Raw genomic sequence first — 14,583 nt, forward strand, 5'->3', positions numbered from 1 at the left:
ATAAAATTTTAAAAATATAAATAAATACATGGAAGTCGGTGTCAAATCACGAGGGAAAGGGGTTTCCTACAGTTTACTCCAAGGGCAATGTTTGAGGAAAGGCGGGGGAGGGGAGGAAAGGAGGAGGAAGTTCATGTCCATCACATGCTTTATGTTGAAGGCACTTTATATGCACTCCCACACTTAATTCTCCGCACATACCAAATCCATCCAACAGGGGCTAGCAATACCTCCATGTGGCAGACAAGGAAACTGAGGCACAGAGGAAAAGAAACTAGCCCACAATGATACCCAGTAAAGTGCTGCCATCAAACTGGAACTGTAAAGGTCGACCATGGAGATGTTATGTACCAGCCATACTGCCTCAGCCAAAACAGAGGTCACTTAGGTACAGGTACAAATGGACCCAATGCAACCCTGTGAGACCTTCCGAACAAGTGTGAATTATAATATTTTCTGGTCTAAAAACTAGGATGTACAGAATGACCAAAACACCCAATGAGCTGTGTCTTTCTCAGTATCATGTCAATAAATTACCACCCGCCGTTCCTCCTGTCTGAATACTCTTCTCCACACCTATTGTTCCCACATTGTCACCTCAAAATCTCAGTCACAACAGCTCTGAATGCCAATAGTAAGACGAGAAAGGAAAAGAAACGAAACACACCTCCCATTCAGAGTTAGTGCTACTGGGGGTAAACGTCATCAAAGACAAAAGATGCTGGATTCTGTTCTGTTTCATTTGAGTGGCGGAGCATTGGGATTTTTAAGTAAATGTGCTCATGTCGGGAGAGGGACTGATATAAGGAATATATCTCAGGTAATGAAAAAATTCCACATCATGGTTTTTCCTCTAAAGGCATGAGGCTGTATGAGCAAATACTGCTTTCAGAATTCTAAAAGAGATCCTTTTTCAGATGAGGGTGAGAAAACTGGCATAAATCTCCTTGTCTCAACACTGCATGTCCCAGGAATACTGATTACTGAAGCGTCAAGAGCCCATGTCAGAACAAAATGGGAGATGAAGCTGAGAAGGAAGACTGGGAAAGTATCTCTGAAGCTCAAAGAAGAAGAGTGAACAAAGATGCATTTGGTGAATGAGATCACAATTTCAAAGTCATAGATGTGGAGTCAGCAGTAAGAAAAATAATTTACAATCCCCTTGGCTAAGAACTTCAAGCTCTTGCCTTCTAGACTCATAACTAATTTACATTAAAAATACATTATAATACATTAAAATACACTAAAAATACACTTAAAAAGTCTTTGAAACCTTCTAACTGATGAAGAATAAATAATACTAAACTTTTTCTTTTCTAACTTCAAATTTTTAGCAAAATTAAAGGAACTAAACCAAACCTAGCTTTGATTGTAAAGAGATTGATACTTAAGAAATTTCAGGTTCCGATTACAGTGATTAGGAAATCCAGTCCTCCAGGAACCTCTTCACTTGTTAATACCAACCCAGGAACATTCTGATACCTCCAGCGTCTAATAATATTTGCCAGGAGACTGATTACTCACCTTCCATTATACAGGGGTTATATATATATTAGAGCCTAATTAGTTTATATAAACAGCCCCAGACTGTGGCAGAGAGACACCTCTGAAGAAATCTGCTTGTTACTAATAAAACAGAAAAAAAACAAAAACATTAAGTACAAAAAAAGAAGCTATAAATAGGCTCAAAGTATGTGACTTGCTTCTTAAAAATTGAAAGGCTAAAGCATGACCTTACAAAAGTGACATCTATTAGAATAAGTTTAATTCTCTGCTTATGAATAGGTTTATGAAGTGATCAACTTTAAAATTCCTGCAAACAACTTAAATGTCTATTGACAGAGAGGTCTGGCTGATTGTTCACCCATACAACAGAATTATAAGCATCAGAAAAAAAGGAATGAGAACTATCTCTATACAATGCTATGGAGTAATTTCTAAGTTATATAGTTAACTGAAATCCGGTAGGTGAAAGTATGTAAACTGCTTATCTAAGAATGGGAGTAAATATACATTTATTTGTAAATATATATAATCAAAATGTAACAACAAAAAAGGGAGGAAATAGTAGAAGGTTTAGGGATGGAAGCTAAGTGCAAGTAAGTCTGTTTTGTAGATATACCGTTGGAACTGAATAGTTTATATAATTACAAACTGAAGTAATAAAAAGTAATATTTAAAAATAGAAAACAAAACAACAAATCTATCTGCCTATTGTGTCTGTAGCATAAGGCATAGACAGAAATTATTGCCAGTGACTTTAACATATAGTGATTTGACAGCATCTCAGCTGGGATATGGCCCAAGGGCAAAGAGAACTGCAATAAAAAAGTTAAATTGTTTTCAGTGATTATTGTTGGTGGAACTGTTGGTATTGTGATTCTGGGGACAGCTTGTGTATTGTGGGACATAAAGCAGATGAACAGTTATGCTCTTGCTGCTGGGAAGTGAGATGTTTAGCATGAGGGAATGAGTTACAGATGTAGGATCAGTGTGGTCATAAGTGCAAGCCCTGTGGTATGGAACTTGTACTAGAAATAGCATAAGAACTCATGAGTTTGTAATAAACATACTTTCTGGTTTTATCCACTGAAAAGGCCTAGAAAAAAATGACCTAACTGCAATGAGCACACCTTGTACCCAGACTCTGGTCTCTAAATACCATTTCCCACTAAAAGGAAACATAAAGTTCCCTCGAAAAATGGCTGCTTCCAAGAACTTAAAAAAAAAAAAAAAAAAAGAAAAAGGGTAGAATGGTGGTTGCTAGGGGCTGCGGGGGAGGGGAAAAGGAAAAATGTTGGTCAAAGGGTGCAAAGCTTCCAATAATAAGATGAGTAAGTTCTGGTGATCTGATTGATGTATGACATGGTGACTATAATTAACAATACTGTTTCACACACTTGAAAGCTGTTAAGGGAATAGATCTTAAAGCTTATCAACACACACAGAAACAAAGGTAATGACATGCAGGGATAAGAGTATTAACTAAACTGATTGTGGTAATCATTTCACAATATATACATATGTGTATCAAATCACCATGCTGTACATCTTCAATTTAACATATGTTCTCTGCTCATAATGTCTCGATAAAACTTAAAAACTGTGGCTATGAGCTTCATCATACTAGAAAGAAAGGAAGCCATGAGAAAAACTACGGGGGTACAGACATCATTAAACTGGATTTTTTTTTTTTTTTAAAAGAACAGACTCCTGGGATCACATCAAGATGGAAGAATTTAAACATAAAAAAATAATAGCTTCAAGGATTGAAACACAACAAATATTTTAAATTCATTTTCTTTTTCCTATATAAATTATAGCTGAGATTACATAATTAATGATGCACTTCACTACAGAAATATTTCAGTTGGCAAATGGCAAAGGAATGATCAAATGTCACCACTTTGCAACCACAGATGAAATAATGCATCCAGGCAATGGCCCTCCGAGGCTGATACAAGAGAAAAACAGAGATGAGCATATACCCAGGTATATTCTGAACCTCCTGATGGAAGTACACGTGCCATCCATGAACTATCCTTGCCAAAAGGAACTGAGTTTAGTCTGAGCAACGTTCTAGATCCGCAGTTCTCTGAGAGTAGACTGCAGACCCCGGGAAGCCCTGCGCACCCTCTTAAGGAACTATGAGATCCAACTATTTTCCTATGATTATTGATTGAGATATTATTTGCCTTTTCTACTGTGTTGGCATTTGCACTGACGATACAAAGGCAACATGGAGTAAAACTGCCAGTCGCTCTATAGGAATCAAGTGGGACCAAAGGGCCCTAGCAGCTGCAGCTATTACGTTCTTCAGGACCACAGGCTCCAGCTGAAAAACCAACCACCAACCAACCAATCAAAAAACAATCCCCTGAAGAATGTCCTTGGTGAAGGAGTAAAAAGTATCAATTTTATTTAAGTCCAACCTTTGAGTATATGTATGTCTTTTTAATATTATCCGTGATAAAATGGGAAGTTTGCGCTGGACTCTGATGGTCATCTTGAAGCAAAGTGCTAGTACAAATAAGTCATGGTCTAAATCAGCTGCTTTCCTCATGGAACCATGTTTACTTGAAAGAATGACAAATCGGTTTTTCGGACTTGGGTGCCTGGAAGCCATTTTCTCAACAATGAGCAAAGCGAGGACTGTTATCAGGAGAAACACCAGAGAGTGTTTGTTGCCAATGATAAAATTCAAACTTTTAGACACTGAGGTTTTATCCTGTCAATGGAGGCTGGGAAATTTAAGGATGTGCACTAGTCTTTTAAAACGCTTTTCAAAGCAAATGGACAATAAATTCAAAAAGTATTTGGGGAGTCCTTTTGTTCTATAAAATGGCAAATAAAGTTTGAAGTTCCCAGAAAACATCAAGATCCATTCATTTAAACAGGAGTAAATAAAGCATCTTTGGTACCATACTGATCACGATATTTTTTTTTCTTTTTTTTTTCTTTTTTGAAGATTTTCATTCATTTATTTGACAGACAGAGATCACAAGGCAGAGAGGCAAGCAGAGAGAGGAGGAAGCTCAGGCTCCCTGCTGAGCAGACAGTCCCACTCGGGGCTCGATCCCAGAACCCTGAGATAATGACCTGAGCCCAAGGCAGAGGCTTAACCTGCTGAGCCACCCAGGCGCCCCTGATCACGATTTTAAACCACAAATATAGGGGCGCCTGGGTGGCTCAGTGGGTTAAGCCGCTGCCTTCGGCTCAGGTCATGATCTCAGGGTCCTGGGATCGAGTCCCGCATCGGGCTCTCTGCTCAGCAGGGAGCCTGCTTCCTCCTCTCTCTCTGTCTGCCTCTCTGCCTACTTGTAATCTCTCTCTGTCAAATAAATAAATTTAAAAAAAAAAAAACCATAAATATAGTAATAGTAATTCCCACCTCCCACCAAATCTCTAATTTCTAAAGTGTATGACCAAAAGCAAAAAGTACAACTTCGTAAACAATGAGCGATCAACTACGTCCTGACAGCTTCATAAAGCTTCTTTATAAAAACCCACAGAAATCTCTATTCCACAATCATATTTGGAGCTCTGATCTAGGAAAGAAGGGTTAAGATGAAGTCTCATGAAATCATAAGCTGTTGTCACCCTCCCAGGGAAACCTCAGGGCTAAAATTCATCCTCCCCTCCCACAAAGAGCCATGCGAATGGCTTTAACTACCCGGGGAATCCAGACAATCAATCTTGTTCACATTCTGTTACTTTTATCATACTAATTTTGAATTGACAGTTCAATGGTTTTATATTCTGATGGGCCCATTATCACACAACTTCAGAGAGGTATAAAGCTTAGCTCTTTGGGCTGCATTAGGAATCTATTTTTAATTTCTCTGAAACACTCAGAAAAAATCTAAAAGAATACTAAATACTTCCCAAAAGAGAAGGGTACAGTGGGCATGATTTACTTCATTGAAGAGCTGGCCTTCAGTCCACACCTCTCTGCACACACACACACACCCTCTGGGCCTGAAATACAATCTCTTTGTACTTCCTGGTATCCCACATTCCTCAAGGCCTCCACACACACACTGCCCAGTCTAAGGCCCTCTCCCTCCTCTAGCTCAGGAATTCCTATTGTCTTTCAAAAACACACTTCAAATGAGACTTCCTGATGCTTTCCTTCCCTGGGGTTCCTGCTGGGGTTCTTGCTCCCTCTTCTGGGCTCCTACAGCAATTTTTATACGCACTTTATTAAGAGAATTGACAATAGCCTAGAGAAGGTGGTTAAGAGGATGGGCTTCGGGTGCCTGGGTGGCTCAGTGGGTTAAGCCGCTGCCTTCGGCTCAGGTCATGATCTCAGGGTCCTGGGATCGAGGCCCGCATCGGGCTCTCTGCTCAGCAGGAAGCCTGCTTCTCTCTCTCTGCCTGCCTCTCCATCTACTTGTGATTTCTCTCTGTCAAATAAATAAATAAAATCTTTAAAAAAAAAAGAGGATGGGCTTCAACAGACGAATAGATAAAGAAGATGTGGTCCATCTACACAGTGGAATATTACTCAGCCATCAGAAAGAATGATACCCAACTTTTACACCAACATGGATGGGACTGGAGGAGATGATGCTGAGTGAAATAAGTCAAGGAGAGAAAGTCAATTATCATATGGTTTCACTTATTTGTGGAACATAAGGAATAGCATGGAGGACATTAGGAGAAAGAAGGGAAAATGAAGGCAAGAGGGAATCGGAGGGGGAGATGAACCATGAGACACCGTGGACTCTGAGAAATAAACTGAGGGTTTTAGCAGGTAGGGGGATGGGGGGACGGGTGAGCCTGGTGGTGGTTATTAAGGAGGGCATGCACTGCATGGAGCACTGGGTGTTACACGCAAACAATGAATCATGGAACACTACATCAAAAACTAATGATATACTGTTCGGTGACTAACATAATTTTTTAAAAAAGGAAGACCCAATTGTGCCACTTCCTATCTGTGCAACTGTAGTCCATTATCTTCTCCCTTTGAGCCCCAGTTTGCTTATCTGTAAAATGGCAACAATATTACCTGCCTTCTGGGATGGTTGTAAGGACTGAGCTAATACATATAAAGGACTTAGTCCAATGCCTGCTATTGGTATCATAAATTCTCAATAAATGTAAACTGTTATTAGCAAAATGTATCAAAGTTAGTCAATTATCTGTCTTTTCTGCCATACTACCAACTCTCTCAGGGTAGTTACTATTTGTTGAATTAATTCAGAGACTAGGTCAGTGTTTAATTAAAAATAGTGTGCTAACTTTAAGCCAGGCAACTGCTGGGTGTTAGGAATACAAAGATGAGTTAAGTCAAGTCCTGGCTGTCAAGGATCTTGCAATCTTGCCTGTTGACACAAGGTATACATGAGGACTTCAATGAATGGACTGAGCTCCTGGGGGCCAGCTGCTGTCAATTCTGTTTACAGATGAGTCATAAGAAATCTGGAAATAACTTCATTTGAATAAACAGGAAACTTACTCTTAAAGCTAATATACTCCAAGAGCTAATAATCAATTATACTTGCAAAGTTATTAAGATTGAAAAGTACTAATCATCTAGCTCTGCAGAAGCTCTAGCTGACTCTACTTAGACGAAAACCAAGAAAATCTATGTAGAACTTTTAACACATCTCATTGTGCTTTTTAAAAATTTTTAAGCAAGTAATATATTCTCACTGTATCAAGTTAAAACTGAAGTTCTCCTCAAAGGTAATGACTCATCAAATAATTTCATATGCTGTGTTGTATCTCTGCAGTTGCATGTGTACATATATACAGAAATATGTAGTGTGTTTTGTGGTTATTAAAAAATTTACAGAAATGATATCAGAGTTTGCATTACTTTGCATTTTATTACTACACAGGTTCCAATATATACTCAAGTATGTTTCTTGACTGTTCTCTATACCACTATACCACTAATCTGTGTTCTATTCTTGTGCCAATTATCTGTGTATTAAGTGTTGTGGTATTGTACACTTTGACATCTGGTGGTGTATGTCCAACCTCACTGTTTTTGTTCAAAAACACCTTGGATACTTTGTATTTCCATATAGGAAGTAACAGTGGCACAATGTTTTGATATCTATTTGTATCTAGGTTTTCAAGCATAGAAGCATAGAGATGTCAAATCAAATAATAATATTCTCTTACGGCTCAAACATTCCTCTATCTTTAGTAATACTCCCTCCCCTTTGCTCTTCAGTTTTTTTGGAACTTCTTTTCAACTTGATCGACTCTGCCAAAAGTCAGGTTCCTTTACAAGAAGCAATGTTTAGTTTTACTCATCAACTTTGTTGTTTGTTTTCTAATTCACTGAATTGTGTTTATCTTTATCCTACTGTGTCTCATCTACAATCCTTCTTGCATTCTAAAAAGAAAATACATTTAAGGCTATAACTCTTCCTCTGAGTACCACTGTTGCTGCATCCCCTAAGTTTAATTTACAGAAATCTGAATTCTGTGGGGTACTTGTAATTCATTTCTAAATAGTTTACAATTTCTATTTTATCTTGTGAACAAATACTTGGAGATATACTCTTACACTTCCAAGTGGAACAAAGTGGTTTTAGCCACTTTATTATTAATTTCTACTTCTCTTGTGTGACAGTCAGTGAATGTGGCCGGTGTGATTTCTGTATGAGACTTCTTTCTGAGCATTCTAAAACATAGTCAGATTTTGCAAATATTCCATATATGTTTTAAAGGTGTCATGGATACTTGAAAACTGTTTCTATTTTCTGTTTTATCAATCTTGTTAATTGTGGTAACTTTCTTTTTAAATCTAACTGGAATGTCCATTTTTGAGAGAACACTAAGCCTTCATCTATGACTGCCGTTTTCTCTTTACTGCTTTTATTTCTTGCAGTTTGGGAGAAGTCCACATGCTTACAGAAGTTCATGACTTAGGTCTTCCAGTCAAGTACCCCTTCCAGCAACATAAAATGTATCTTTCCCCATGTAATAGTCCTTTGTTTTGGATTCAATTTTATTGGATATTAATATTGTTTCACCTACTTCCTTTTAGGGAGGATTTTTCCCAGTGCGCATTTCTCCCATCTTCTATTTTAAACTTTTCAGTGATATTTTATTTTAGTTATATCTCTTATAAACAAGATTTAGCTGGATTTTGACTATAATTTTGGTATCAGGGTGATTTTTTAAAAAAGATTTTTATTTATTTGAGAGAGAGAGAGCGCACACACGAGGAGAGAGAAGGAGAAGCAGGTTCCTTGCTTGAAGCCTGATGTGGGGCTCCATGCCAAGACCCCAGGATCATGACCTGAGCTGAAGGCCGACGATCAACCGACTGAACCACCCAGGCATCCCTCAAGGGGATTTTAATTTGCTCACAGCTACTGTGATCACTGAAGTGTTTACATTAGGGCTGCTGTCCTCAGGGTCACTCTGCTCCAGCCACACCCACCACATCCTGCTTGGGGGCCTTTGTACTTGCTGCCCCTCTTCATTCAAGTCTTAACTGAATGTCTCCTCATGCTGAAAGGCATACTATCTCATGTCATCTCTTTACTGTGGCTCTTTTTTTCTTTATATAGCATTATTACCTGGGCACACAGACTACCTGACCTAAAGTCTTTCCCTCACCTCTGCCCATCCCCACCCCCCACCCCACACCCCATAAGCTCATGGGCAGGGCAGCCTCATCTCTCCCATTCAACACCCCCACCCCACCCCCCACTAACTATCCCCCCAACTCTCCCCCATCCTGGCACTCTACCACCTTAGATTGAAAGGTGTATTGAAAGACTGAAACTGTATTTCTGGAGGATTCATGAGCCAAACTGGATTTAAGTTTACAGCCCTTTGTGGCTTTAAGAATGACAAAGTGGGTTTGAAGTGGCGGGGGGGTGGGAGGTTGGGGTACCAGGTGGTGGGTATTATAGAGGGCACGGCTTGCATGGAGCACTGGGTATGGTGAAAAAATAATGAATAATGTTTTTCTGAAAATAAATAAATTGGGAAAAAAAAAAAAAGAATGACAAAGTGGGAGGCTCTGAACTCTCCTAGATTCACTATGTGCCATCTGTTTATAGACTATCAGATATCAACTTTAGTGAATATTGCATTTTCACGCATTTATACTTTTATCACAATACATATTAAACGTTAAAGGAAACCTTTTGCTTTTCCAACATGGCAAATAAAGTAATTCAATTTCAGAAATGCAGAAGTACTCAATTTCAGATGAAAATATGAAGGTTTTTGTCAGTATTGAATTCTACCATTCCTGACGAAATTACTTCGTATTTGCCATTTTGGGCAAAAAGTTCATTTCAAAATAGCAACTGCCTTCACAGGAAGAAAATCTTTTTCATAATTAAAATCTGTTAAATGTATTACATTTCATAACTAAATACTGCTGAATGCCTATTGGGAAATCAGAGAGTCTCTAAGAGATTCCTGGGGGAGATGTGTTGGCCAATCTTATACACAACCTTCTACAAACTAGGTGAAATTATTTAGAATACTTTCTTCATTCAACAGTTTGGCTCTTTCTTTGCCAAATGTCACTTACTAAAGGACATTTTCCTTATTTTATTTTTCTTTGATGCCTTCAAGAGGAGTACAGAAGACGCAAAGGGAGAGTAAAAAGGAAACTAAAAAACCATTCAATGCTATTAAACATGAATACGTCCTTATCTCTGAATTTCAATAATTCCTACTAGGAAAGAAAGACGAAACTTATATAAAAATATGCTACACTCTAAAAACCACTTAGACCAGAATTTAGCAAGGTAGAATCACATATAAGGTAGGTTAGAACACACAGATTACTCAGTGCTGACCTCAGAGACTCTGATGCAGTTGAGTCTGGGGTGGGCCTGAGAGTCTGCATTTCTAACAAGTTTCCAGGTGATGCTGACACTGCTGGTCTGGGGATGACACTTTAAGAAACTGTCTGCAGGGGTGCCTGGGTGGCTCAGTGGGTTAAAGCCTCTGCCTTCAGCTCAGGTCATGACCCCAGGGTCCTGGCATGGAGTTCCACATTGGGCCTTCTGCTCGGCAGGGAGTCTGCTTCTCCCTCTCCCTCTGACCCCCCCACCCCATTTGGGCATGCTCAAGCATGCTCTCTCTCTCTCTCCCCCAGTCTCAAATAAATAAATAAAATCTTAGAATAAAATAATTTTCACTTGATCTTTGGTATTTTTTGTAATAGCAGCTCAGGTACACCCCACCTAAACTTTCTTTCACTGCTTAGTTTGCGATTCTCTTAAAAGAAAAATTATAAATTAATTCTGTTGAAATTTTGACAGTAAAAACAGAATAAAATTTTATATGGGAGGATGGGGTTGGTTCAGGCCCAATGTGGATATATACATAGCCAGAGGGTTTACAGCAAGAATCCCAGTGTCAGGGGAGGTGAACCATGAGAGACTATGGACTCTGAAAAACAATCTGAGGGGTTTGAAGTGGCGGGGGGGGGGGAGGTTGGGGTACCAGGTGGTGGGTATTATAGAGGGCACGGCTTGCATGGAGCACTGGGTGTGGTGAAAAAATAATGAATACTGTTTTTCTGAAAATAAGTAAATTGGGAAAAAAAAAAGAATGAAAAAAAAAATAATACAAGGAAACTTGGAAACTTAAAAAAAAAAAAAAAAAAGAATCCCAGTGTCAAATGCCCCTAAATGCCGGACAGGCCAGTTAATACAAAAGAAGCAGGCCAGACATCGAGAAGAACCGGCCCTAAGGAGGGCAGCTCCTGCCCGGCAACAGACAACGATCCTCTGACCACACAGGTTTATTATGGGCAGGTCTTCCAAGTTTGCAAAATGAGCCAGAGAGCCAACATTTTATTTAAAAGCTCTCAATTTTTATATACAGGAAGCTACTGAGGGATTTGGGAGCACTGTACAGAGCACACAAGAAGGCCTGTGGGCTGGATGCTGCCAGTTTGTAAGCGCTGGTGCACAGGGTGCCCTCAGGACCTCCTCCCACACCGGCCAGGTGTCACCCAGGCTGGGCAATGTGCTCACCCACTCTTGGTGCTCAGGGCCACTCCCTCCAGCAGTCACCTCCTTCCAGAATGGGAAGCATGCTGTGCTCTCGAAAGACTCACGAAAGCCCTCTGCACAAGCACCTTGCAAATAAGTTCTCTGCCAGTGATCCTAGTCAGGAAAACTACAGCAGAGAGAAGTGATTCTTCAAACATGGGACTACGGATCTGAAAGCAATGATTAGAATGGCTGGACTTTCAGGATCTCTAACTACTATAATATTAAAAGAGAGAGAGAGGGAAAGGAAACTAGGAATACAGATTTGAGGATTCTGAGGCTTTCTGTCACAATGATGGTACGATGGTATCTGCTTTCCAGAAGTTCTTTCATCTTTGCCTAGAGACTCACTAAACTGAGTAAGTAAGTCCTTACAAATATGCTGAAGACAACTATGTGGGCAACAGAGAACAGCAAAAATGATTCAGATTTCACGACTCGACTAATAACGGAATGAACAAGGAGTTGACAGTAACAGGTGATGCTGAGCAAGTAAATGAAGGCACACGTGGTAAAGCAAATGAAGCTGGGCTCTGCCGTGGCTTCCGTGACCATCAGTGTCCCAGCCTCCGGTGACTTATTCCGGTCCTCAACCGCTCTCCATCGCTAGCAGTATCAGCTGTGGCATTCCTGCTGCTGGACGACACTAGACATTATGTTGCGGAAGGAGGATGTCATGACCTTGAGGCCAGGGAGTAGGAGAACAGAAAGCCAGGCCTAGAAAGGCCTCCCAGAATCTGGTGATGATGCCCAATCTGAGTTCTTTTATAAACAACAGAACCATGACAGAACTTGAGAGTATAGAAGTTAAAAATCCCTAAAGAGAAGATTCTTTTCCAAAAATATTCAGAAAAGGAATGCAGACTCCTTAGCTTACTTTTCCCCCCCATTTCTTATTGCCTCTACTCATTAAATCTCTGTGAACACTAACAAGAGGCTGTGGTTGAGGGAGAATGTTCCATTGCAGAGAAAGGAAAAACACATCCAGTTTTTCATAAGAAACTGTGGAACAACTTAATATTCATCCTCGGGCAAAATTCAGAGTAATCCTCTCAGAGACCCTAAAATTAGGAAAATGATTACCAGAACAGCCAAGACGCTACAAACCAGCATGAACTGCCCTCCGGTCTAACTCTTGAACAGAAAGTCACAATCCCAAATAAATGATGAAAGATGGTGTGTACACACTCGGTGAGTATTTCTTTGACCAATAACAATTCCAATCTCGACAAAAAGAAAAATGGCAAGTGAATAAAGGATTTTTAAAGCAAAGAAGATGCCACCCCTCAGGAGCCCCAGAAGTGCTCAAGTGTGCGTCAAAATGTCGTCTCAAACTCATGAGGCCCTCAGGCCAGGGCTGCTGCCAGCATGGCCAGGGGCCTGCACTGCACTAGAAGATGCTCTGACCCTTTCGGTGAAGTGACAGAAGTGGGTGTGCGATGCGGCAATAACCGTCCCCAGCAGACAGCACCGTCCACTTCCAGCACTACTTACAAACTCATAGTCTCCATCCTGTGGCACCTTCCAGTCAGAGGAGTTCCTCAGGGGACCAGGTACACTCTGGCCGAAGCTGTTGATCTGATTTTCCTTTTCTTTTTGTTCGAAGTATTCAAGGAAAGATGGTCTGGCAGGCTGCATGGTCTCATCCCTTCCTGAAAACCAAGAGTAGAAGGTGAAAAATGGTATCGTTATTTCAGAGAAGTTTAATAAATATGTCTGTCTCCAGATGGGCTTTAGCCTCTGTGTCAGTGGCTTTTTGTTGGGTAAGCATGTCTATGAGAATCTAGTGAAAACCGCAGGGAAATGCACAAATGCTCACTCCAAATGCTTCTTGTGGAATTTCAGAGGATTTATGGGCCCCTAAAATGCAAATGCCCCTTTTTTTCTGGGTGGAGAGATTTGGGTGATGTAACAACTCTGAGTAAGCTGCAAATAGTACTTTGTGGGTCTCCTAGAGCAAAAAAAAAAAAAAGTTCCTATGATATTTAGACTGCAAACAGAGAAGCGAGCAAAGATATGGACTTCTCATCTAGAGACACAACATTTTCCATAGCTAACAGAGTAGGGAAGGGGAATAATACAGTAGGGTGACTTCCCTTGGATATTCTCATGATCCAATTGGACTAATATTTGCATAAAAAAGCAAATATAAGTAAATCATACTGCATCCACTCCAGAAAATATTATGTAACTTTTAAAACCCTATTTACAAATGACTTACAATAAGGCTAGAAGTTGAAGATAGGATACAGTATTATATACAGAGTATAATCTCAACTCTAAAAAATCATATATATAGGAAAAAAAAGAGTGGAGGAAAATATACCAAAATGTTAACAGGATTTGTCTCTCACAGTGGATCTCAAGATCTCACGGGGAGATCTTGTAGGCTGGGGTGGTCAGGGAAGACTGGTAAAGGGTGCTTAGGTGGGGCTCCAAACCTCCCTGAGGAAAGGATCAGCAGTTATTAGCAGCGGCTGGAAAACGGAGCAGAATACAGCAGTTACTGGTTGGTAACTGGTGGCGAAAAGAATAATTTTACCCGGGCGCCTGGGTGGCTTAGTGGATTAAGCCGCTGCCTTCGGCTCAGGTCATGATCTCAGGGTCCTGGGATCGAGTCCCGCATCGGGCTCTCTGCTCCGCAGGGAGCCTGCTTCCTCCTCTCTCTCTCTCTCTGCCTGCCTCTCTGCCTACTTGTGATCTCTCTCTGTCAAATAAATAAATAAAATTTAAAAAAAAAAAAGAAGAAGAATTTTACCTGGCACACCTTAACAGCCTAGCTAGCTGAATGTACCTACTTCACAGAAGTTCTGCTTCTGATTAGTACTCTAATATTAGAAAATATGGAAGTTTTTTCCAGGGCTTTCCATGAACATGTGGGTTTATACTGCCCTCTTCCCCAGTAACCAGGAAAAAAGACCAAAAAGGTGCAGAGCTCTAAGAAGTGGATGGGGAGGGGTCTAGGAGATAAAAGCCAGCATGTGCTTCTCTCCAGACATCCTTGCTCTGTGCACTCTTATCTCCTGACGTCTGCCCGGTCCAGCTTCAAGCCGGCATCCTGACTGCCTCTCAGACATTTGTCATC

General features: G+C 40.3%; 1 protein-coding gene across 1 annotated transcript in view; it reads right to left on the reverse strand.

Annotated features, from left to right (window-relative positions):
* The window catches only part of STK4 (serine/threonine kinase 4), a 94,047-nt gene that overhangs the window by 29,882 nt on the left and 49,582 nt on the right, over nt 1-14,583 (reverse strand). Inside the window, exon 10 of the mRNA XM_044262972.1 lies at nt 12,993-13,150. Within this exon, the coding sequence (XP_044118907.1) occupies nt 12,993-13,150 (158 nt within the window). The remainder of the gene's footprint in view (nt 1-12,992; nt 13,151-14,583) is intronic.

Source organism: Neovison vison, chromosome 8, assembly GCF_020171115.1.
Source record: "Neovison vison isolate M4711 chromosome 8, ASM_NN_V1, whole genome shotgun sequence".
In the NCBI taxonomy this organism is placed as follows: domain Eukaryota; kingdom Metazoa; phylum Chordata; class Mammalia; order Carnivora; family Mustelidae; genus Neogale; species Neogale vison.